At 44.0% G+C, this 25,986-nt stretch overlaps 1 protein-coding gene across 1 annotated transcript in view; it reads left to right on the top strand.

Moving 5' to 3' along the window:
* The window catches only part of HEG1 (heart development protein with EGF-like domains 1), a 108,473-nt gene that overhangs the window by 70,553 nt on the left and 11,934 nt on the right, over positions 1-25,986 (top strand). Inside the window, exons 10-16 of the mRNA XM_006884301.1 lie at positions 2,572-2,675; positions 6,381-6,439; positions 6,672-6,832; positions 15,691-15,825; positions 20,472-20,514; positions 20,645-20,682; positions 25,450-25,537. Coding sequence (XP_006884363.1) covers positions 2,572-2,675; positions 6,381-6,439; positions 6,672-6,832; positions 15,691-15,825; positions 20,472-20,514; positions 20,645-20,682; positions 25,450-25,537 — 628 coding nt within the window. The remainder of the gene's footprint in view (positions 1-2,571; positions 2,676-6,380; positions 6,440-6,671; positions 6,833-15,690; positions 15,826-20,471; positions 20,515-20,644; positions 20,683-25,449; positions 25,538-25,986) is intronic.

Below are 25,986 nucleotides of genomic sequence, written 5' to 3' on the forward strand. Positions count from 1 at the left end.
CTTGCGTTCATTGTGAATGTCAAGGCCAATAAGCACCAGATTAAACAAGCTGTAAAGAAGTTCTATGACATTGATGTGGCCGAGGTCAACACTTTGATTAGGCCTGATGAAGGGAAGAAGGCCTATGTTTGACTTGCTCCTGACTGTGATGCTTTGGATGTTGCCAACAAAATTGGGATCATCTAAACGGAATCCAGCGGGCTAGTTCTAAATAGAAATTTTTCTCACCAAAAAAACAAAAAAAAGAATATTGTCATGGGGCAAGCTCTGGTGGCCTAGTGGCAAGAGCTGTTCTGCACTCCCAGAGGTGCATGGTTTGAATCCACCAGATGCTCTGCTGGAGAAGGAGGGACAATATCCTCCTGTTCCAGTCAGATCTGACTTGACAGCACACACACACACATTTTAAAAAAATTTAATAAAAAATATTGTATTGGGAGACACTTTTTACTAGTTAATGAAACTGTTTCTTAGTTTAAAGATGTTAGGATACTTTTAGTTAAAGGGTTAAAGATTTCTGAACCAACTCTCACAGCCATGAAGTCAGTTTTGACTCTTACTGACTCTATAGAGCAGAGCAGAACTGCCTCATGGAATTTCCAAGACTGTAATCTTAAAAGCAGACTGCATCGTCTTTCTCCCACAGAGCAGCTGTGGGTTTGAACAGCAGAGCTTTCAGTCAGCAGGCAAACGCCTAACTACTGCAACAGCAGAATACAAACATTATATCAGGGAATCAGATGCGTTTTGGGAGTTGCAATATGGACATTCCTATTCAGAGAGTCTAGATATAATCCTTGACATGTATGACCTAGGTGATACAGAGACAGGGAATGAGTTGACTCCTGGAAGCCAGCGTGCTGGAAGCCAGTGTGTTGTCTCCTCCAGGTAGCATGATCCCGAGGAGAGCAATTCCATTGTGTTAATAATCATCTTTCCCTTTTCAAGTCATTTAGCTTCATTGTTCAGAAACATCAGAGGAGCATGCAAATTAGAGCATGCTGAAATGCTTTCATTTGGCCAAGAATGTTTTCAAAGAGCTCCCTGCTGCTCAGAAGGAGTCCTAAGCAGCTGGCTTCACTGAACTGTAGAACAAGCAAAAAAGATGTTAAATAAGGATTAAGGGCTTTAGACAGTAAGTCTAAGATATTAAATGTTTTCTCTGGCTCACTGTGGGCCTTTTTCTTAATTCAGCATGCAAGCTTTCTGTGAAAGAATAGCTTCATAGATTTCTGGAGGGGTTTGTTGTCTTTTTTTTTTCTTTTTTTTTAAATTCTTGAGAAGGCTTCCCTCCCTCCATAGGGAAAGATGAGAATTGAATATAAAGGGCGATGAGAGCGAGCTATAAAGCAATCCTTACTCGTTTCTTTGGTTGTCTGCCCATTTATAAGTCCAATTTCCCTCAGGCTCATTTAGCCTAAGTTGATGTTAATGACAATTTTATGAGAGAAATGGACCTTCAGAACAGTGCTTCTGAACCCACAGCTTTCTTCATTATAAGTTGTTTTAATGGCGAGCTCTGGTGGCCTAGTGGCAAGAAGGTGTACTGCAATACCAGAGGTACATGGTTCAAATCCACCAGATGCTCTGCTGGAGAAGGAGGAACAATCTCATCCTGTACCTGTCAGATCTGATTTGATGGTACACACACACACACACACACACACACACACACACACACACACACATAAAATAAATAAAAAAATAAGTTGTTTTCATTATGTAGCTTATGATCACAGAGTCTGGCAACTCCCAGAGTGTGGGGCCACTACAAACGTGTGACACGTTTTCTCTGTAGACCCTTGATTATCCTTGGGGACAGAGAGTGTTTGGTAGGCAGAGAGCTTTGAAGATGAGCACACATGAATGTGAATGCTAACTTTGCCACTTGGAAGCTGTTTCCTCAAAGCTGTTTGAGCAAGGAGGATGTGAATGACTGTAATGAGAAGAGAAAACTGATGCAGACCTTTGAAGTTGAGGGGAAAGGACCTTGGCAAGCAAAAAAACTCCTCTGAGGCTTTGGCAGGCCTGACAGACATTTTAGTATCTAGTGCTTAGTATCCAGTACTTTATCTTCTTCCCCTTGGACTTTATGTAGAAGAGCTCATCTTCCTTTTTGTCAGCTTTATTGAGCATTTGTTATGGGTGAAACCACAAGAAGTTCTTCTTGCAGCTCTCACCCAAAGCTTTACTCACTCTGGACCTTCTGTCTGATTCAGTAGATGTTCATTCTTCTAGAAAGGGGACCTAACTGAGGGAGAGGCAGGCTCCACCATAAAGGGGAAAGAAATGCACAGAGAATATCCTTTGAGGTAAGCTTGGATAAAAAAGGTTTATAAAAACATAGCCTGGAGGAAAGGCAACACACAATAAGGGGTTAATTAGATATAATATTAATCAATGGTAATTAATGTTAGAAAGCAAAATGTCTATGAATAATTCTATGAAAATCCGTATGATTTGTATTCCTTCACTCAACTAGTAAACTAATTAATAAAAAATTTTAAAACCCCATGGCTTTAAGTAGGTCAGTCCATCATGTGGTCTAATGGGTTATGTTTTCCATTTTAGTTCGAACCTTTGTGACAGAGTTTAAATTAAAGAAAACTTTTTTCAATACTACTGTGGAAGAACATTCTGACCTACGTGAAATTGAAAACAAGATAATCAAAACAGTAAGTTTCCTCACAAATGTCTTTGTGTTAGCTTTTGAATTAGACTAGATTTGATTCAGAGTTCATAATTTCCTAGTGATGAACTCTGTGTATCTCCTAGGCTGTTGATCTCTATCATATTTGGAAGATAAATTTCATAGTAAATAAAAAGTCTCTTAGAAATGGAAGAGAAATGCTGAGAATTAGTGGGGCCCAGTAGATGTATTTCTTCAAAGTGTCCCATTTATAGTCTTTTATCTATTCATCTGTGCTTTTTTTTTCTACTTAGAAATTTTATGTCAGACACATATAGGTAACATACACCAATTAAAAACACTTAGGAAAAGGAAAACTGATCAATTATGTTGTTGTTGCTGTGTGCCATCAGGTCAGAGCCGACCAACAGCTGACCTTCCCACAGGTGTTCAAGGCAGTTAATCACATGGGAGGAGATTCCATCTTTGTTCTACGGAACAGCTGGTGGAGTCCAACATCATGCCTTCGGGATAGGTTCTTAGCACTAAGCCACCAGAACTCCCAGCTATACTATTGCCATAATTGATTTCAATGTGTAGTGACCCTATAGGACAAAGTAGAACTGTCCCAGAGGGTTTCCAAGGCTGTAACTATTATCAGAGCAAGCTACCATGTGTTTCATCCAAGGAGCAGCTGGTGGGCTTCAACCGCTGGCCTTTTGTTATAGTAGTTAGACACTTATCCATGTGCCACCGGAACTCCTAGAAAAAGTCCAAATGGTCATAATATCACATCTTCAGTTTACATGTCGTGTAACTGTGTGTGCTTTAGAGGTTGAGGAGAATAACTTTTCCTGTAGGGAAAGCCAAAAGAACAGTAATTAACCCTGGTTACTTAGGATTTGAGCATTCACCGCATAGGTTATGCAAGGGCCTTCGAGTCTTCCTCTTTGCTTCTTTGCCTACTTTTTTTTCAGAATATTAAAAATAGAGAAATGGAAATTAAAGAGGAAGAGATGAAAATGATGCTCAAATCAGTAAACTGTGCTTCTCAGCTGCCACCAGAATCTAAGATTTGGTGTTTAGAAAATGGAAATTTTTCATTAAAATAAGTTTTAGGAATTTATTTATTTCTTATTGCAGGAATACATCTGAAGAAGCATTCAAATACTAGCCAAGAATTTCAGGATGATGTTACTGACTGAATTTTTATAGAATGAGATGTCGTTGTTATGTGTCATTGAGCCGTTTGCAACTCATAGCGACCCTATGTACAACAGCCCTAAACCCTGCTCTGTCCTGTGCCAATCGCACTGTCTCTGACACACCTACTCCCATCACCCCAGTAACTGAACCAATCCATCTCGTCAAGGATCTTCCTCTCTTGCGCTGTCCCTCCACCCTCCCAAACATGACATCCCTCTGGATCTGCTGAGCTTCGATTCCATGTCAGGCACCGGGCCAATGCCTCGCTCTCCTAAGAGGCGCTACCAGACTCTTATGGATGAGGCTCTGGAATATCAATGACAATGCCTGAGTTTACACGGAGCAGGGTATTAATATTATATCGTCTGACAATACACGTAGTGCTGTCTTGTGCCTCTGCTGTACCTTGGTTGTGTGGTAGGGACATGGTACCTTCTCGGTGTCACATTATTCAGTAATAAGGTAGGCAGAGGCTTATATGTGGTGAACAATTTTACTTTTTTATACCATAGCAAAGATTCTGCTTATAGGTATGGCTGGCATCTCTCTCCCAAACTCACAGCATCTTCTTACACACTCAGAGCCTCCTTTCAAATTTACCATCCCTGACCTGTGCTTAATTTGCTCATTTTCAATATGGACTTTATGGATAATATGTCTTCCCCATGCTAAAAAAATGGTGAAATAGGCAGCAACTTGTTAGGTGCCGTTGAGCCTAGTACAACTCATAGTGACCCTATGAACAAAAGATCTGAGCCCTGTTCTGTCCTGTGCCATCCTCACACTTCCTGACACACAAGAGCCCATTGCAGCAGTCACTGTGTCAATCCACCTGGTTGAGGGGCTTTCTCTCCTTCACCGATCCTCCACCCTTCCCAGCATCATGTCCCTCTCCAAGGAATAGCACCTCCTAACAACATGTCCAAAGTATGTAAGGCGAAGTCTCATCATTCTTGCCTCCAGAGAGCTCTCTGGCTGCACCATCTCCAAGACTTACCTGTTCATTCTCTTGGCCGTCCATTGGATGTTCAGTGCTCTTCTCCAACACCACAGCTCAAAGGCGTCAATTCTTTTTCTGTCATTTTTATTCATTGTCCAGCAAGTCAGAAAGACTATGGCCTGAATCAGTCACACCTTAGTCTTCAAACTGATGCCATTTACTTTGCAATAGTTTGGACAGGTCCCTAACTTCAGGTTTTCCCAGTGCAATGCCTCTCTTTGTTTTCTGACTGCTGGTACAAAGTGAGGGTAGCAGCTAGGAAAACTCTAATGGCTTTTCTCAAGATACCATTCCACTTCACCAACACTTGGAAGATAAAAGGTTAAGTGATACAGTGAAACCTGTGAGAGTCAGAACTCAGTCGAAATGCCTTGTTGTTCTGGGTCTCACAAATGTTCTACCTTTGACAGGATACAATCTTTCCACTTTTCTGTAGCTCTAAGTTGGAAAATATTTGTGTTTTTCTTCTTTGACATGTCACCTACCTTCTACACAAATTCCGGCTTTTATGGTTTTTGCTGTACTAAGACTATGTCATGGCTTCAACTCTACTCAACTCATTATGGTCCAGTTGAAACTGACTCACAGCTGACCCTCCACTGGGTTTTTAGAGCCTATAAATCACTTATGAGAGGGTTAGCTATCTCTCTCCCTCAGAGCAACTGATGGATTCAAACCACCTGACTTTGGGTTGACAGTGAGACTTCTTACTCATTAGACCACCAAATCTCCCTGTTATTTCCTAACAGAATGTAATCAGTGTAGTGCAAAACCAGAAAGGGTTTGATAACCTGCTATGCTTGAATCTGTGTTCTGAAGAGTGAGCTATGTCTGGGACATGGATTGAAGACAGGTGGTCTTGCCTTGTACGAGATGTGGAGCCCTCTGCTTCACTGCAGAATTGCCAGCCCCTCCTGTCGGGGACCTGGGGCCAGAGGCATGATACTTTATGCTGAAGAGGGATTTTCTGCTGTCTCTGAGGGCACAAGGCAAACACAGGGAGAGCCATTCTTAATTTGCTCTCAACAAAAGAGCTCTTGACCCACATAATGTAATTTCCCCTTTTTGAAGAAGACTTATCTTTGGGTTAGGTCAATTCATTGTAGATTACGAGGAATTTGTGTAGCACCCGCCAGCCCTGGGGTAGCTGAAAGGACAGGAGCATTTTTAACAAGGTTCGTTCACTATGCAAAGTCCAAATAAACAGTTGCCTCTAAGCTTTTTGAAACCCTGGGTCTTAGGAGAGAATCTGCTTCTTTGAAGATATTTTGCATCCAAGGGTGCTGTTCTGAATATCATTTCCTGCCAAGATTCTCCCCACTGATTTACTTTCTGCTTTTCTCTTTCTGTACTGCGGGAACAACAGAAGAAGCAAAAATGTCTATAAGAGGAGGGGGGGAAAGGGACAGCCCTTCTGTGTGGAGCTGCCTCCTGGTAAATTGATGGCTAGAAAGTGCCAGCTTTGTCATGAAAATAGAAAAGTGATTCTAGCACTGAAGCTTTTGTCCAATTCACAGTTAATGACAAACTTGTTCTTCCTTTCAGTTAAATGGGTGTTTTTCAACATTACCTGGTTATGCTCGATCTACAGCTTGTGTTTCTGCGTAAGTAATAGAATTACTTTTGTTTGTGAATTTGTCCACGAAAAGGGGAGAATATTCTAACATGGGGCATAGAGAGTAACTAACTCATTGGGTCCTGTTCTGACCAGGCTGCTGGGTGACTCCATGCCCAGGTCACTCTGCTATTATGCTATTCTGTTCCTCATTGGAGAATGGAAGTAACAGGATTGTCTTATCATTTCAATAACTGGAATCCTATAACCTTCACCTTCAGGGAGTCCAGCATGCTGGTGATCTCACTGCAAACCACCTTTTCCCTGGCCTCCAATGTGACGCTATTTGACCTGGCTGACAGCATACAGAAATGTGTCAACTCCTGCGGGTCCTCTGCTGAGATCTGCCAGCTCCTGGGATCTCAAAGGCGGGTTTTCAGAGGTAAGAGAGTTTCTCTCTGGGAGGACCTTCCCCCATCCAGCTAGACATAGACTTTGGAGGGAATCACAAGTCATCCAGAACTCAGGCCCAAGAAAACTCATTCTTTGCAAATTATAAATGTGCAAAAGACCAGAAGAATATAAGCCAGAATGGTCACTGTGGTGCCATTAATGATGATTTTCCTTGTCCTGATGTTGCTTTGTCTTATTTGGTCAGAAGCTTCTACAGCGAGTCAAGTGTGAAGCAAGTAAAGAAAGAGGTTAGAGACGGCATGTTCACAGAGAAGATGGTGGTCCTAGAGGAGGCCTTCATCTCCATAGTGGGAAAAGGCTGCCCTGGAATCCCAAATGTTCCCTTGCAAAAGGGGGCTGTGTCTGTTTCTGTATTGTTAGTGATCAAAGCAGGCGTGGGCTGCTCATTTTACTACAAAATGAGGGCCTGCAGGGGTTGGGGAATCTAGTCTAACCCTCTCCATCTGGTATCCAGATGCTGGACCTACCATGTAGGTATTAGTTGGTGCCATGTCTGTCTAGTAGATCTAGGGCATCCCCTGTGGGTCAGGTTTTTGTCACTACTGGTTCAGAGAGCCTTCCTGAAGGGGACTGTGAGTCACAGAACTCAGAAGCCGTGTACTGTCACACCTGCATCTCTGCTGAGAGCTTGGCCCATGGTAAGGGTCAGTTATTGATAAAACAGAGGTGAACTTTCTGGAGCGGAAGTTGGTACAGTTAGTATATTTGAGGAATTAGAGAAAAGGCTAATGTTCCGTAAGAGTGGGTTTTCAACATGGAGGTAAGCGTGCATTGTTTTGACTTCTTAATTCTCTCGTCAGAGATTCAAGGGCACTGCTTTTTCCTCTCCAGAAAGATAGGTAAGGTGCCTTTCTACCTCCCCTGAAATACTCGTTTACCATTGAGGATTAAGTTACGTGGGGAAACAAATTGGTTTCTGGCCTGACCACGTGGGGCCCACTAACTCAAACAACAGGGAGATCTTGAACATCTCCAAAGACGGGGGAAGCCATTTCAGAAAGGGAACAACAGACTTCTTCATTATTTAGGTTCCCCCGTACTCTTCCCCACGGGTATCAGTGTGTGCTTCTTCCCTCCCCACTCACACGAGCATTAGAGTGTGCATGCACCCTACATGCATCTGCTCTTGTTCCTGCCCGACTTTCTCCTGGAGCAGTGACGTCAAATCAAAAACCAGCTACCACCTCAGACACGAAGAACTCTGCCACATCAATGGCCTGTAGAAAGCAGAGTGTTTCACTTGTCCCACTAGCCCAAAGCAAGATATCACCCCCCAAAGAAGACACGGTAGCAATGGATTTCCTGAAGCCAGAAAGCCTGATGGAACTTGCTGACACAGAATTTAAAAGAAAAATGATTGAATATTTTCAATGGATGAAAAAGAAACTTGATGAATTACAGGACAATGCTAGCAAAAATCAGGAGGAGTTTAGAAAAACAATCCAAAACAATGCAGATAAAGCAAACGAGGCATTAGAGACATTGCAAAAACAAGAAACCATGATCCAAAATATGAGGTCTAAGGTTTCTGATGCTGTCAACATGATGGAGGGACACACAAATAGAGTTGAAGAGATGGTAGGGTGCCTTTCTGTTTGTTGTTGTTGTTGATTGCCTTCGAGTCGAGCATAACTTATAGCGACCCTATATAGAAAAAGCCTGAAGCCTCTCTAAAACTATTGACAATTATTAAAATTCATTGAGTTTTTGGAGGCATGTTATTTAGGAAGTGGATGCCACTTCTGCTTCCAACCTGTCATAGTATGTTACTGTTACTATGTGCCATTGAGTCACCTATGATGTATAGCAACCTTATGTACAGCAGCTCTGAACCCTTCCCTGTCCTGAGCCAGACTCACTAATTCTGACACACCAACTCCCATCACCCCAGTTATTGTATCAGTCTGTCTCACCCGGGGTCTCCCTCTCACACACTGTCCATCTGCCCTCCCAAACATGATGTCCTTCTCCAAGGACTGATCTCTCCTGGCCACGTGCCCAAAGTAAGTGAGGTGGAACTTCAAAATCCTATCCTCCCACATCCAAAAACTTCTCCAACAGGGTACAAAGGGAAGCCACAGATTGGGAAAAAATATTTGGTAATGACATGTCTGATACGGGACTTATATCTAGAATTCATAAAATACTTGAGCACCTCAGCAAGATAAAGTTAAACTACCCAGTTGAAAAATGGGCACATGATATGAACAGACACTTCATCAAAGAAGACCTTCAGATGGCTAACAAACAAATCCCTAGCTCTAAGAAGCAAATCAAACAGCTATGAGATATCATCTCACCCCAGTCAGAATAGCAAAATTCAACAGAGCGGCAAACATCAAATGCTGGCGAGGTTTTGGAGAAATCAGAACCCTTATTCACTGGTGGTGGTAGTGTGAAATGGTGGAACCACTGTAGAAGACAGTATGGTGCTTTCTCAAAAAAGTTGCAAATAGAAATACCATTTGACCCAGCAATTCCACTACTGGGTATTTACCCTCAAGAAACCATAACTGCCACCCAAGCAGATATATATGCACACCCATGTTTATTGCGGCTTTGTTCACAATAGCAAAGAGCTGGAAACAACCCAAGTGAATGGATAGAGAAGCTGTTGTATATTCGCATAATGGAATACTATGCAGCACTGAAAAACAAGGAACTCATGAAATATTATGCAAAATGGGTGACCCTGGAGGACATTATGCTGAGTGAAATATCTCAGTCACAAAAGAACAAATAGGGCATAGGGCCACTGTTGTAAAACATGACTGATATCAGGGTTCAGGGAACACAGAAAAGGAGGGAAGGAATGATGTATACTGCATTGAAACAGATGATGGAGAGAACTGTTTAAAAGGGATATATGATTGGGTATTACTGTCATTACAGGAGTCCAGAATGAAGGCTGCACAGTGGAGTGGAATTGGGGGGAGGGATTCCATAACAAAGAGTTTTACTTTTCAAGGAGAAGAGTGAATTGGAGGGAGAGGGTGGGCAGGGAGAAAAGTGCAACAATGGATGACTGGAAATCCTAAGTCTCTGTAAATGTTCATTAAAATTAATAATTAAAAAAATCCCATCCTCCAAGGAGAGACTTGGTTTCACCCTCTCCAAGACAGACCGATTTGTTTTCTTGGCAGTCCATGAGTTCAAGACTCTTCTCCAGCACCACAACTCGAAGCCAACTATTCTTTTGTCATCCTTAGTCATTGTCCAACTCTCTGAAGCATAATAAGTAATTGAGAAGACCATGGCGTGGATTAGGCGCACCTTTGTATCTAGACTGACATCGTTGCTCTTCAGCACTCTGGAGAGGTCCATGACAGCAGATTTTCCCAATGCAGTTTGTCTTTTGATTTCCTGACTGATGGTGTTAAGAGTGTTGATTGTGGATCCAAGCAAGCTGTAATTGCTCATAACCTCAATCTTGTCTCTATCTAATATGGTGCAGCCAGCTGGCCCAGTGGTGAGAATCTTTGTCTTCTTGATGTTGAGCTTCAATCCATATTGGAGACTTACACTCCTTGACTTTTTGCAGCAAGTGCTTCAGGTCCTCCTCAGTTTCAGCAAGCAAGGTTGTGTCATCTGCATATCATTGATTGTTAATGAGTCTTCCTCCAATCTTGATGCCACACTCCTCCTCATAAAGCCCTGCTTCCTGAATGATCTGTTCTGCATACAGATTGAAAAGGTATGGGAACAGGTTGCATCCCTGACACACTCCTTTCCTGATTTTGGACCATGCAGTGTTTCCTTGCTCTGTTCTGAGGACTGCTCCTTGGTCCAAGAATAGGTTTCTTATAAGCATGATCAAGTTTTCTGAGATTCCCATTATCCTCAATGTTAGCCACAATTTATTGTGATCCACACAGTCAAACGCCTTTGCATAGTCAACGAAACACAGATAGACATTCTTCTGGTACTCTCTGCTTTCTGCCAAGATCCATCTGACATTGGCAATAATGTCCCTAGTGCCATGACCTCTTCTAAACCCAGCCTATATTTCTGGTAGTTCTCTGTCAATGTATTGTTCAAGTCTTTTCTGGATAATCTTCAGCAGGATTTTGCTAGTGTGTGATATTAGTGATAAATGTTGTTGTTAAGTGCTGTCAAGTCGCAGGCAACTCATAGTGACCCTATGAAGGAGTGTCTTCAACGCTTGGGTGTCTTTCATCCTCTCTCCAGGTTCATAGGTTTTCTGGAGGCAAGCTGTTAGGGAAGTGGATGCCACTCCTGCCTCCAAGCTTGTTTAAATCGAGGAGCTCCAGCCCATACTGTCCACATTGGGTAACCAGCCATTAACGCATTTGACACATCAGTGTCACAGAGTTCAGCCTCACAGCAACCACAAGTTACTGCTGTACGGCAGCTTGTACACCAGGGCTATACGACCTAGAGGAATATTTGAACAAAAACAATGAAAGAGAGGCCCGAGGGCCGCTGATTAAAAGTCACCCACCTTTGGCTTGGTAGCATCTTTCTGTCCACTGGGATCTCTCTCTATCTTGATGTTATTGTTGTTAAGTGCCAGCGAGTTGGAGGCAACTCATAGCGACCCTATGAAGGAGGGTCCTCAATGCTTGATATAGATAGAAATTGATATATAGATAGATAAAGATATTTATAGAGTCCTCAACACTTAGTGATGGATACTGTTCAATAATTTCCACACTCTGTCAGGTCACCTTTTTTTGGAATGGGAATAAATATAGATCTCTTCCAGTCAGCTAGCCAAGTAGATGTCTCCCAGATTTCTTGGCACAACTTGGTGAGCACATGAAGGGCAGCCATCTGTATGCTGCAGTACATCAATTGGTATTCCATCAATTCCTGGGGCTTTATGTTTTGCCAAGTCCTTCAGAGCAGCCTGCACTTCCTCTTTTATCACCATTGCCTCTTGATCATATGTTTCTTAAAATTCTTCTGTTTCAGCCATTTCTTTTTGGTAAAATCACTCTGTATATTCCTTCCACCTTCTTTTGAATGTTTCCTGAATCATTCCGTATTCTGCCCATAGCATTCTTAAGCATTGCAACTCATGGCTTGAATGTATTCTTTATTTCTTTCAGCTTAAGAAATGCTGAGCAAGTTTTAGTTTACTACATATTTATGAAGCGCTCAAACTTCTAGCTTTTCAGTTAGTGGTCATTTGTGTTAACTGTTTGCACTTGCTAAGGCCTCAAAGTCCTTTCTGTGTGTCCAGGTTACATTTTTGTCAGGGGGTCTCTCATTTTAGTGCATTTATAGATGTTTGGTTATGAAAGATCTTGCCCAGAACAAGTGCTACCATTCTTTAACCCACCACCATTCTCTGACCGCTTGGCTATGATTTAGTGGGGAAATGTCTGTCTTCCTTTCTCAAGATTTCAGTTCCCTATATTTTACCTCTCCTTTGGAGCCCTGGAGTACAAAGATAGCCTGCCTGCCTTCTTGGCTGTATGAGGTGCCTTTCCTATTTTGTTGCGAAGCCTTGTTCTTGCACAGGTTTTACCAGTAAGCCCATTTAGTCTCTTGCTAACCTTTAGAAGGTGGAGAGATGAATCTAATACAAGCTGTCATGTTGTAATGCATGGGCTATACTGGGCCACTCTGGAAATGCCAGCGGAAAAGCAGATTTTCTTCCCCCTTCAATTCACAAAACATCTACTTCCTTGCCTTTCAGAGCACACAGCCCTGATCATCACCAGAGATCTGGAGTCTGGAAATCCCCAGTGGAGTGTCTCAGCCTTAGATTTATATAAGTACTTGCTGTCTGACCTTTTGGCGGATGTTGTACTCAGGAAAGAGTATGGGAATTGTGGATGCAGAGAAATCACATCAGCTGACTTAAAATGAGAACGAGCTTGTACTTGGTTCCATTTGATGGATTTATGATGGGGATATTCCTTAAGAATTTTCAGCAGGGCAGCTCCTCTGCTGGGGAGGCAAGCCAGCTCTCCCTGCTGGGAGAGGCCTCACGGGAGACCTCTCCTATGCAAAGGAAGATGGATTCTGCAGGGTGGTGAGCATCTGCCAGCCTGCTGGATTAATAGCACAGAGAGAAAATGATGCATCACCTTCCAGAAAATCACCAACCAAGCCAGTGGCTCAGCTGCCTGTTGGATAAGGTGGTGACTGGCCTAGAAGGGATTAGAGGTTTTTGCTCTAATGTCCATTTATACTGAAGCCTGAAGTGGGCAGAGCCTTTGGAGAGGTCAGATGGGGGTTGTGGAGGTCCAGTCTCTCTCTGGTGCCAGCTTCTCTGTGTTTGCCTAGTGAGGTTTTCCTTTTCCAGTTTTCCCCCTTTAAATACAAACTTTTCACAAGAAACAAAGGAAATTGTCACACATACGAATGGGGTTTTGATTTAGCACACCGATTTCCACTGATAAAGACAGGAAACGCAGTGCTGAGAACTATAATTGTGGCCTAAACTCACCTCCCTGTGAACAGGCTGCCAGCCCAACCCAAGCTCTCAGGGCCGACAAAGGGGTCTTGGGGGGGGGGAAGGGCGGGGAGGGAAGGGGGAGGGGTCGGATGGGAACCTTGTGTAGCACGAGGCCTGGCATCAGTTCACGTCTCCTGAGCCTGCCTGCTGGGGACGATTTTCCAAAGTGTGGAGATCTAGGTATCAGTCAGGGTCCCCTCGAGAAACAGCCGTTAGGATGGATGAATGGATGGATGGATGGATAGATAGATCCTTTGTATGCTCAACAACTCAACTCATTTCTATCAAGTTGGAACTGATTTATAGCTGACCCTTCAGCAAGTTTTCAGAGGCTGTAAATCGCACAGGAGGAGAGAGCTCCTCATGGGTACAAACTGTCAGAGAAGCACCGTCTTGGAGTTAATAGCACAACTCCCTGTGAGCTACACCCCTAGAACTCCCTAGATCCTCTGTCTCAATATATACAGAGTGGTTGATTGGGTGTATTGTTTGATTTTAAAAATTTGATTCATATAGTTGTGTAACTAACAAATTCAAAGTTCATAGGGCAGGCCACTGGTCTGAAAATGCAGCAGTATTTCTTTCTATGATGGAGAGTCTTGAGACATAATCCCTCACTTCTTTGGGAAACTTTCATTTTTGCTCTTCAGACCTTCAACTGATTGGAAAACGGCCCACCCACACCATGGATAATCTACTTTCTCCAAAGTCAACTCCCTATAAGCGTTACTCACATCGAAACACTTTCAAAGGAACATCTAAAATAGTGTTGAATCAAATGAACTGTGGCTGTTGTTATGTTCCATCAAGTTGGAACCAACTTATGGCTGACCCTCCAGCGGCTTTTCAGAATCTGTAACTCACAAAAGAGGAGATTGGCCATATTTCTCCCTCTGAGCAGCTGGTGGATTTGAGCCAAGAACCTTTGGGTTAACAACACAACTGCTTACCCTGAGGCCACTAGAGCGCCCTGTGTAACCACACAGAATTAAGCATCAAAGCTGGTGACTGTTTTCTGAGTAGGTTTGGCACCTTTCTTTTTTTAAAAAAAATTTTTTTTAGCGTGTGTGTATCGTCAAATCAGATCTGACCTGGTACGGGAAAAGATTGTCCCTCCTTCTCCAGCAGAGCATCTGGTGGATTTGAACTGCTCACCTCTTGCTTGGATTGCAGTGCAGTTTTTTGCCACTGGGCCACCAGAGCTCACCGGTTTGGTGTCTTTCTTAAGATGGGTAGATTGTACCTGGGAGATCGGATGCCTTTCCTCCTATGATAGTGTGTACATTGCCCTCCCTCCTAGCTCCGTGTGCACGCTGCCCTGCCTCCTAGCACGGTGTGCATGCTGCCCTGCCTCCTAGCACGGTGTACACGCTGCCCTCCCTCCTAGCACGGTGTGCATGCTGCCCTCCCTCCTAGCTCCGTGTGCACGCTGCCCTGCCTCCTAGCACAGTGTATGCTGTCCTGCTCAGCCTCTCTTCCCATTCTCAACTCACTCTTGCTTCCCAACAACGTCAAACGTCCATCTCGCTTGGGTTATACGTGGGATAAACACGTTACTGTTCACTGTCCCCTTGGTTTCCTGTTTTTCTTATGCTGCCTTTGTAGCCTTTACACCGATGTCCTTTTTGTCAGATCTCTAGGTCCATCCTAATTGTATCCTCTGTATACAGCCTCCCAGAGTGCCACATGCCCAACAATCTCTGAGACTAATAAAGTGAATCTGTGTGATGTAGGAAGACAAGTTGGCCGGCATGCCTATGGCAGGACAGAGCCAGTGGACAGGCTGGTAAGAAATATGGCCCAGCCAAGCCTGCAAGATGCAGCCGCTGCTCTGCCCACCTCTCATCTCTCCTGTGGATGGCCCCGAGACTGTTGGTCTGAAAGCACCATTCAGCACTTCGGCTCTCAGCACTCTGTGGGCCAGTATCTCTGCAACGTGCCGGAGACTACAAGTAGAATAAGCTTCCCGGAACTTTTAGTCCAGGGAAAGATGGACAGACACCCAGAACCACCTCGCAGTCCTGGAGAAGCAGGTGGTCTTTCTTGGCCTTGTCCCAGAGGACACCATGCACCGCACACCTCAGAGCCGTGTGTCAGCAGTGGAAGCTGGAGGAGACAACAGGGCTTTTTGCTGCTTCCCTACTTGCTTTGCGACTATATCAGTAATTTGCAGTGAGGGTGTTTCAAGGAGAAAAATGTTGTCAGCTTTTAGGAAGTCCGTGCTGATACAGGGAAGGCGTGGCAGAGGCCAGTGCAGAGTGGATCTGGGAAAGTTTTTGCATCACAAAGATTTTTCTGAAAGTTGTACTCAGGAGTCTCTCTGACTTGAAAGTTCATGCATCTTAAGGTTTGAAGCGGAGGCAGTTTTGCTTCACCCTCTTGTTTTTCTGTTCCAGCGGGAAGCTTGTGCAAGCGGAAGAGTCCCGAATGTGACAGAGAGACCTCCATCTGCACTGACCTGGACGGTGTTGCTCTGTGCCAGTGCAAGTCTGGCTACTTCCACTTCAACAAGCTGGACCACTCTTGCCGAGGTACTGGCTCATTGGTTCGCTGCGGGTCTGTGCCCAGGACGGGGGCGGAGGCTTTTCTCCAGACTCAAAGTACTTTTCCTCTCATTCTTCCTCTCTCTGTGTCTCTGCTACGGGTGCCACTGTTCTAAAGTAGGGGAAACGAGTTCTTGTTCTTTTGTTCCCAGCAGGACTGGATACATTATCTCCTTGGAATCATAACTTTATCTCTCTGACTAGTTCTTGCTGGTCTGACATATCAAAGAAGAAGAAAAAAATGGAATGACATCCTTGCTGTACCTTGCCTTTTTTAAAAAAACAAAAAGTTTTCACCTAAGAGGAAATTAAAGAAATTATTGTTTTAGTACGAAATCTTTATTCCCTTGTCTGCTCATCTTTAAAATGAGGGTAAAGTAAGAAGCCAGCCTCATATCTTTTAGAAGCAGCTGTGGCTCCTTAGAGAGAGGACTCGACCAAAGTTTAAAGACCTAAGACCTAAGCCAGAGCCCAGTGCTGTCTTGTTGGTTGTGTATCATCTTGCATAAGTTGCTTAACTTCTGTGCCTCCATTTCTTCTTCTGTGAAATGGGTATAATAATACTCTGAGTTTAAGTAAAGCAAGATGAGCTTTCAGCTTTTGTATTTTACCCAGGTTGCTGTTTAAGTAACAGAGATATTAAGTGTTTAAGAGCTGAAATCAAATCTGGCTAAATTTTTTTATGTCACTGTGTGTTGTGTACTGTCGAGTTAGAACTGACTCATGACTGGCCCTCCAGTGGGGTTCACAAAGGCAGTTTAATTACATGGAAGGAGATTGCCTGTGTTTCTCCCATGGAAGAGCTGGTAGATTTGAACCACATGCCTTTGGGATTGCAGCACAGCTCCTCACCACTAGGCCACCAGAGGCTTAAATATATTCTGTTTGATGTAAAGACTGACCTGTGAGTACAGTGCAAGAATAAAATCAAACCAGTTGTGAGGAATCCATTTTAAGACTTGACTCCCTGTGTGTCACAGTAGAACACAGCTTTCTCAATGGACAGTGTATTTTCAGAAATTTATTTCCACCACTTGCTTCTTCCTAGCACCTCTGGGTGGATTCAAACCTCCAACCTTTTGATTAGCAGCTAACCACTTGCACCACCCAGGAAGACTGACTCAAAATAAAGTTCATTCTAATCCGGAGCACTGAGAACCCTGATTTATAAAAGGCCTATGACCACCTGAAAAGCTGACACAATAAAGCCCACATTACAGTCTTAAGCATTGTGTCACGTCAGACTGCTCCATCAACACCTTGCTGGTGACAGATGCACTTGGATGTGAGTGAAATTACATACCAGGGAAAGGTGACATGCCACTTATTTCTGTCAGGACTTCCCTTCAGAGGGCTCCTTCCGTCAGGGGAGGATAAAAATACCTCTGAGGGCAGCAGCCTCATTCTGAGCTTCCGACCCTCTGGCAGCGTTGAGCTCACATACAGAGTTCTTTCAAAGGCTGCATAGCCTCCGCCCTCCATGCAGGACCTGGACGGGCTGTCAAGAGGAGGGCATACTGGTGTTGGGCGCCAGTCCTGGCATGTGACTGACTCCCTGGGATTCTCCGCAGCGTGCCAGGCTGCCGAGGGCCTGCTGTGACCTTGCTCTGGATGGACACACTGTGCATGTGCAGGGCTGGGGGGAGGAGCTCCTGGCTTTATCACAAGGCAATAATGCTTCCTAATCCCCTTTTATCTGGTTTAATGCAAAATGTTTCTTGCCATTCTTAGAAACTGGGGATTTGAGTTTTATTTCATGTGGAAGGTGACCTCTGCTGAGATCCGTGGGTGTGGGGCGCTGTGGAGCTGGCCGGAAGGAAGGGACTGACCGCCAGAATGGGGAGGTGCAGGAGCTATGCTCTCTTTAAGCATTTCCTCTGCAGTTTTGGGTGGTTTTCAGAACAACCCTGCCATCTGTGTTCTGGCTGCCCTGAGCTACTGTTATTTTCTGTCATTTTCTGCCTTTGAATCAGCCTTTGACTCCTGGCTGCCTGTGCACAGTGAACTGGTATGATACCCCGCCCTGTGCCATCCTCGTCTTTAGTTATGAATTGACTTTTGTGCTCCCGAGGGGCTTTTATTGGTGGTTCTTCAGAAATAGACTGCCAGGCCTTTCTTCCTAGTCTTTCATACTCCAGAAGCTCTGTTGAAATCTGCTCAGCCTCACAGCAACCTGCAAGGCTCCACGAAAGATAGGTAGTCATCACAGGAATCAATAGGTAGTGGCCGTGTTAGAGGTATGTTGGCCATCTTTAGGTTAAAATCTTCCTTAGAGAAGCAGAACCACTGAGCCACCACTGCTTGTTGCCTGTGCTCCTTTCCATTCCTAATTCTGCTTTGTTGTGATCTCACCTACAGGCTAGCGTTAGTGGGAGCAGAACTGGCAAAATGTACCAAGGGCAAATGACACAGGCACTCACAACCTCCTGCTTATCAAGTAATGACCCAAATGCAACATAAGGAAACCTTGGCCAGCCTCGGGGCTTGTTCCTGGGGTCTCAGGGAGCTGCTTTTAGCATAACCTTATTAGTTAGATTTCCAGTCTGCAGTGACTCCAGCTATTTGTTGGAATCAGTTCTTAGGTGACCTTCCATTGGGTATACGGGGCTGGAAATCACCCGGGCGAAGATTGCCCATCTTTCTCCTGAGGAGGCACTAGTGGATTCAGACCACCAGAGAGGCACAGCCTCTGGGCAAGCAGCACAAATCCCCCTGGACTCAGCCCCCACAGCTCCCGCCCCCAGTGATTAGGTCTCTGATAGTGAGTCAGTCCGTCAGCTGGGCTCTGCCGGGTTAGCAGTGACACCTTCTGGTCAATGATGCATGAAACACCAGGGCACATAAAAACCACTCTCCCTTTCAACAAGTCAAGGGGACTGTGTATGCTTGTTTTCAAACACCACAATTCACTGCTATTTAGTGGAAGGCTTTATAACGTTTTATACAGACACGTGCTCCCTAATGTCTCGGCGAATGTCTTTATGATGTCTTCACCATGCTGTCAAAGCTTCATATAAAATTCACGTTTCCCATAGGCTTCTCGTTGCTTCCTTCCATCCTGCAGGCATCATGATAGATCCTAGCGGGCTCTTTGTGTGTCTCTTTCTCTCATTAGCTGGAAGTACTGCAGAGCCTCAGCTGCATCAAGAATAGGGCTTAGCTCCTTGAAGGATCCAACAGATATTAGTCCAGTGAATGAACGAAGGACAAGGCAGCGCAGATGATAGGAACAGATTGACTAAGGGTTTTGGTTTAGTTTCCTGGGACAGCTAGCCTACAAGGAGACCAGGGTTTTTAGTTTGTTTGTTTTTTTTTTAAGGACAGAAAGTATGAATTTGTTTGTGGCCATATCAGTCATGGAAGCACACTTTGGGTAGATCTGCTGGCTTTTGCACATCCATTTCTGTGGGTATCAGAGCTCCGTGGTATGGAGCTGGCGTTCCCCCTCAGAGAGCTCACAGAGCAGGGCCAGGCAAGCTGTAGCACTCTACCATTTCTGAATGACTAAATGAACCTGAACACATTTGAAATAAATAAATATCCTCACACCAGGGTGTCAGGCCACATCTGGAACTAAAGGAAAATGCCCACTCCCAGACCAGACCGCAGATGGACCTGGTGCCTGGCTGGATGATAGCCAAGGAGGGGAGAACACGCTCTGGGCAGATAAGACATTATGCAGAAGCGGTCCCAAGAGGAAGTGTTCCCGGTAGAACAGTGTGCTGAATAGAATAGCCTACCACAGAGCTGAGCTGGGCGGGCTTGAGTCACCAGAGAAATGGGCAGTGCCTGAGCTGATGGAGACCAGGTACCCAAAGGGCTCCTCCTGCACCTACACCCCTGACCTACCAGGAGGAGAGCAGTGCAGTGGGAGGGGACTGGCGGTCCGCGCCTAGTACTCCTTACCCCAGGGCACTCGACTTCTACTCACAAAGAAAGGTTATTTCAACTGGTTGCTAATTATGACTTCAAAAGTTTTCTGATAGCCTAGTGGTAAGAAGTTGTGCTGCAATTCCAAAGGTACACAATTCAAATCCACATTGGAGAAAGCTGGGCAGTGTCCTCCTGTGGACTTTATCGCTTCTGAAAACCCACTGGAGGTCAGCTGTGAGTCACTTCTGACTCAATGGTATACAACAGCATTTACAACTTCAAGGGAGCTCTGGTGGCTTAGTGGATAAGGAGTTACTCTGCCAACCCAAAGGCATGCGGTTCAAATCTACCAGCTGCTCTGTGGAAGAAAGAAGGCTAATTTTCTCTCATGCGATCTATACTCTCTGAAAACTTGCTGGAGGGCCAGCCGTGAGTCAGTTCCAACTGGATGGCACATAACAATAATTACAACTTCAGACATTTAGTTCATGGTTACTGTGTGTCAGGCACTGCACTAAGTTGTTTGCATAATTTATGTCAGTAAATCCCCTTATGATCTTACTGCTAGGCCAGATGGGAAACTGAGAATGGCAAAGAAGTTAAGGAAGATTTCTTGATAAAGAATGGAGCTGGCAGTAATATTTTTGCCTTCTGAGTCTAGCGTATTCTTGTAGATTTAAGAGTAATGTCTTTTTATTAACCGGAAGTTTGGGCAGAAGGAGGTAGGCTGACCAATCATGGATTTTTCTCTTCTCTTTCAGCTTGTGAAGATGGGTACAGGCTTGAAAACAAAACCTGTATGAGGTAGGCTCCCTGTTTGTCTACTCTGATGAGTTTGTTGCAGATGTTATTTAGACACGTCTTGGGTTAATGGCATCATTTCTTTTGAGATTTGAAACTCATTCTTGTTCCCTTTTGTGTTGTTGGCTTGCAGCTGCCCCTTCGGCCTTGGTGGTCTCAACTGTGGAAACCGTGAGTATAGAAACTTCTAGAGCCCTAGGTGCTGGTTGGCATAAGGAAAACAAAACCCAAAGACTTGACTTTTAAGCCTCTTTAGAGGCTTCAGATCTGACTGGGGAGATAAACACATTGCTAAATAGTCCTGACCCTTCTAATGCTTCCCTGAGTGTTAATTTAATAAATCAGATATGAAATATGAGTAGGCATACAGGGGGTAAAAAGCTCAGATAGAGGGAGTTCAGTTAAATAACACTGTTGAAGCAGGTATGGGCAGGTGGTGTTCTGGGGACAGTACGTGGAAGGACGTGGCTGGAGTATCTCAAAAGCTCATTGCCATCGAGTTGGGACTGACTCATAGCAGATGCTCCCCTAGGATTCCCCCCTCCCCCAAGGCTATAAGTCACACGGGGAAGAGTTTGCTCATCTTTTTCCCAAGGAGCCCCTTGTGGATTGAAACCACCAGAGAGACACTGCCTGGGAGTCAGCAACCTATTTCCTTATGGACTGTGTCCCCAGAGCTCCCCCAGCCAGAGTGTAGAAGGAAGGACAGTGGGGGAAGTGAAGGACTGGGTTGGTGAAGTATATGGGCACCAGACTGTAAGGGTTTCCACTTCAGTCTAAACCATTTCAGCGTTAATGATTAGGCAGTGTTAACAGAAACCAAAACTCACTGCCATTGAGTCGATTCCAAGTCATAGTGACCATAGGAGACACAAGAGAACTGCCTCACAAGGCTCCCGTCACTGGAGCCTTCCTGGAAGCAGCCTGCCAAGTCAGCATCCTGTGACGTCTCGGGTGGCTTGGAGCTGCCAGTTGATGCTGGCACGTTTCTGTTGACGTTGGTATATATCACTTTAGAAATATGGACATGGTTGTGTTTTAGTTAGAAATTATATGACCAAACTCACAGAATGAACTACTTTTGTCACCTGTTTTCCAAACTAATCAACTATGGGGTGTTTTCATGCATAAGACTTTAGATTGTCACTTTTTATGGTTCTGTGGAATACTATTCTATGGATTTACCATCATTTATTTAAACATTCCATACTTGTGACCTTTTGAAAAGCTTTTTTAAAATTGCCATCCTCTAAGCTGGTTTATGGTTGTTACTTTGTAATTATAGACTCACGTAATTTTTCCAGATTCCCTGTACCTGGCCTTGGGTACATTTATCCATCCATCTTTAATATTCGCACCACACCCTCTGTGTGGGTCAGCCTTTCATTTAGTGGCTCAACGTCCTTTCAGAGGCGCCCTCTTTCCTCCCAGTCTCCCTGCACAGCCAGAGAATTTTAGAGCCTCCCCTCCTCTCTGGTAGCCTGATGGTAAGAAGCTGAGCTGCAATCCTGAAGACATGAGGTTCAAATCTACCAGCTGCTCCCCCTGTGCCACGCGCTGCCTCTGAAAACCCACTGGAGAGTCAGTCGGTTCTTACTTGGTGGTATAAAACAACCACCTTCTCATTTATGGTCCTCTTCCTCCCTGTGTATTGTCTTCTTCCTCCTGCTTTAGGAAGCTCTGATGACATAGTCCATAGGAAGTTGGCTGAGTCTTCTGGCAGCTCCAGTCCAGCAGTGTCTCCAGGGAAGAAAGATGGACAATTTCCTCCTTTGTGATTTACAGTCTCAGAAACACCATGGAGGGTCAGCTATGAGTCAACACCTATTAGATGGCAATGGATTGAGTTTTTATTGAATCTTCTCCATTTATGACTCTATTCTGCCTTATTTATAGTCCTCTTCTTCCCCACTTATGGACCTTCCCTTAGTCTAGTTTTTCCCAAAAAGCAAAAGGTTTATAAAGAGAAAGGAAAAGAGGTTTATCTCAAGAAAATGGATCATACACGTGTACTCTATCAAGTCCTGCGGCCATGAGCCTCATTAAAGAGACTTCCCCTGAGGAAAAGAGGTAGTCTTCTGACTCATATAGTGACTCCAAGGTCAGTTGGCAGGACAGATCACTCATTCCAGTCCAATAACTGGAGGTGACATGCAGGGGTAAGATCCAGATCAAGCCGAAACAAGAGAGCTTTGCTAGACATTACTATTTATTTGACGTAGGACACACCTTTAATGGATCTTAGCAGATCTTCAAATGAAGATGATTACCCCTCTAAGGGACTTATTATATCAGCTGTTATCAAGGGAATGATAACATCCTAACTGCCAAACCACAGAAACTATGGTCTTGCTGCCCAAACAGGAAGCCAAGTTGACAACCATCCTTAACTGGGAAGGCGCCTTCCTCATTTCCCTGCGGTGCCCTTCCTCTTCATTTATGGCGTTCTTCCAGTGAGACACCAGTATTCTACTTCACAGTATTTGTGCCCTGTCCTCCCACTCCAACCCATTCTGGAGGCAGGTGTATAAATTATATTTCACTGTATTCACCCTGTTGTTACAGTTGGGTTTTAGAAAGATTCACATGAATAAGCACATTCATGTTTATTCACAACAGCAAAGAGCTGGAAAGAATCCAAGTGCCCATCAAGGAGCGGATGGAGCCATAGTCCATTCACACAGTGGAAGTGGAGGACTAAGCCACGTTGATAAACAAGGAATGATTTGTGAATCACTGCATAATATAGGTGAATCTTAGAGTCATTGTTCTGTGCCATCAAGTCAGAACCAACTTATAGCCGACCCTTGAGTGGGTTTTCAGAGGCTGTAAATTGCACAGGAGGAGATGGCACATCTTTTTTTAAAAAAAATTTTTTATTGTATTATTTTTTACGTGTACCGTCAAATCAGATCTGACTGGTACAGGAGGAGATTGCCCCCTCCTTCTCCAGCAGAGCATCTGGTGGATTTGAACCGCGTACCTCTGGGATTGCAGTGCAGCGTCTTGCCACTAAGCCACCAGAGCTCCCTAAGAGACGGCACATCTTTCACAGAGCAGCTGGTAGAGTCAAAGCTTTGGGTTGTCAATATGACTTCTTAACACTAGGCAACCAGAGCGGGTATAGAGGCTGAGTGACATAAGTTAGTCACCAAAGGACAAATATTGTGGAAGATCACTGTTAGAAAAGCTAAAGACAGGTTTACCACAAATTCATTTCTGTACTGTATCATTAACAAGGAGGGGAGAGGGAATGAGGGGAATAGGAAATTAATCGATAATGAAGGAAGACATTCACTGCCAGTAAAGAAGGAGGAGAATGCACCGTGTCCTTAAAGACCAGGGATTCTTGCCTCAGTATGACCATGGCTTTCAGGAGTAGTAGCAGAGAACCAGAGACCTGACACGAAATGCAGTGGATCTGGGGGCTGCTAGCCCATTGGACCAGAGTGAAGAGCCTTTTGCCCGTGTTTGTTGGAGTACTGGGAGGGAGAGGCAGTATTGGAAGCACTGAGATCTTTGTACCAAGGGTCTCAAGCTGCAAGGTTTGGGGCTAAGACGCCTATGAGTACATTTTGGATGCTGTTCTGCCTGTATTCTGCTACTAACTTAGATTAAAACCTTTGACTTCCTTCCCTCAAAAAAAGATAATGAATGCTTAGTGAGATGGGTGAAGGAAAAGACCATGTGGATGAACGGATGAGCAGACATTGGGGGTATTGAAATTAATGTTATGCAACAAAATGTGAATGAATGAGTTACAGAAGAATCCAGTACACTTTGTAAACGTTCATTCAGATTACAATAAAAAGAGATTCACATCAGTGGGCATACTTGGTGCTGGCAGGAGTCACTTAGAACACAAACTGAACTAAGCTGCTTGTGAGGAAGGACAGTTGGTTCTCCAGATATCAGCTGGCCATTCATCTGAAAGCAAACAGCTCGTTCAGTTTTGATTCACCTCACCTTATCACGTCCTGAAAAGGAAGCAAGGAGATGGGATTGCAATTGTAAAGGAAAGCCTTTTACATCCCACTGTCTGCCATCATCTTTTCTTTAGAATTGCTGCTCTCAGTATTTTCTTTTTTTTTTAAATTGCCTTTCTCAAGGCTGTTACATACACTGTCTCCAGTCCTTCACCATGGCAATTTCCCAGAGGACTCCAAAGCTTTCTCCCTTCCATTTCCCATTTTGTTCCTTCTGCTTCTGTTCCTCCTAGTGGAGAGAAAGATTTAATATGGCATTGTAGTCCCCGCTCCTTAATCTGGGAACCAACTATAATGATATCTCCACAAGAAATCAGTATCTACTAGTGACCATGCGTCCAGATAGGGAGCCCTGTTGGCACAGTGACAAGATTTGAACCAGCCAGTGGCTCTGCAGAAGGAACACTTGACCGTCTGCCCTATAACATTTACTCACTGCTGTCTAGTCCATTAGGATGCATCGCAGCAGCCTGCAGATAGGAGAACAACCTCCTAGGTTTTCCAGGGCTGTGATCTTTATGGAAGCCAACTGCCACATCTTCCTCCCACAGAGAAGCTAGTGGGTTTGAACTGCCAACCTTTTGGTCAGTGAAATGCTTAACCATTATACTACCCAGCTCCTTCAGTAAAGATTGCTGTTGTTAGTTATCGTTGAGGCTCATAGCGAATCTGTAAGCCACAGATCTGAACATTTAAAACTCCCTGGGGCAGTTCTGTTCTATCACAGGGGTCACTATGAGTTGATATTGACTCAGTAGCACCTAGAAAAAACAATATGCCCAGAAAGTGGAAGCTAAGTAAGGGAAGTCACCAGCTGAGGCAGGGTAGCGCGCGTGTGTGTGTGTGTGTGTGTGTGTGTGTGTGTGTGTGTGTTGGAGGAATCACCCTTGTGTATTACATCATTGCTTCCTGCCAGTCTACATCTTTAATTTTTTGTTCTTCTGACGTTTAGCCTATCAGCTCATCACGGTGGTGATTGCAGCTGCAGGAGGTGGACTTTTGCTTATCCTTGGCATTGCCCTGATTGTTACTTGTTGCAGGTGAGTGGGAAAAAAAATTCAAGTTCTAATTCTGTTTCAATGCTTATGCAACAATGAAAGATTTTTTTTTTTGCATTTTAGTAGCTTTATTGAAATTTATATTCCTTAAAACAAAACATAATAGTAGTTTGTTAGGTTACCCTCTGAAAATCAAAATTAACACTGATGTATTCAAAATATTGAAATGTATTAGTTGGTTGTGAAAACTGAAAAGTTACCCACAAAACAGTTTACAAAAGTTAAATATAAGATATACTGTGGTTCTTTGGCTTATTTTTCAATGTGTTCTTAAGCATAATAGTCTTAACATAGTACCAAAGGTAAATATTCATTGATTACAACCATTCTTTTTTTTTCTATAATTATATTTTATTAATTTTCATAAACATTTACAGAGATTTTGGGCTTCCACCCATTCATTGTTGCACTATTCTCTCTACCCTCCTCCC

This window comes from Elephantulus edwardii, unplaced genomic scaffold (assembly GCF_000299155.1).
Source record: "Elephantulus edwardii isolate Elephantulus edwardi_28Jun2011 unplaced genomic scaffold, EleEdw1.0 scaffold00032, whole genome shotgun sequence".
In the NCBI taxonomy this organism is placed as follows: Eukaryota; Metazoa; Chordata; class Mammalia; order Macroscelidea; family Macroscelididae; genus Elephantulus; species Elephantulus edwardii.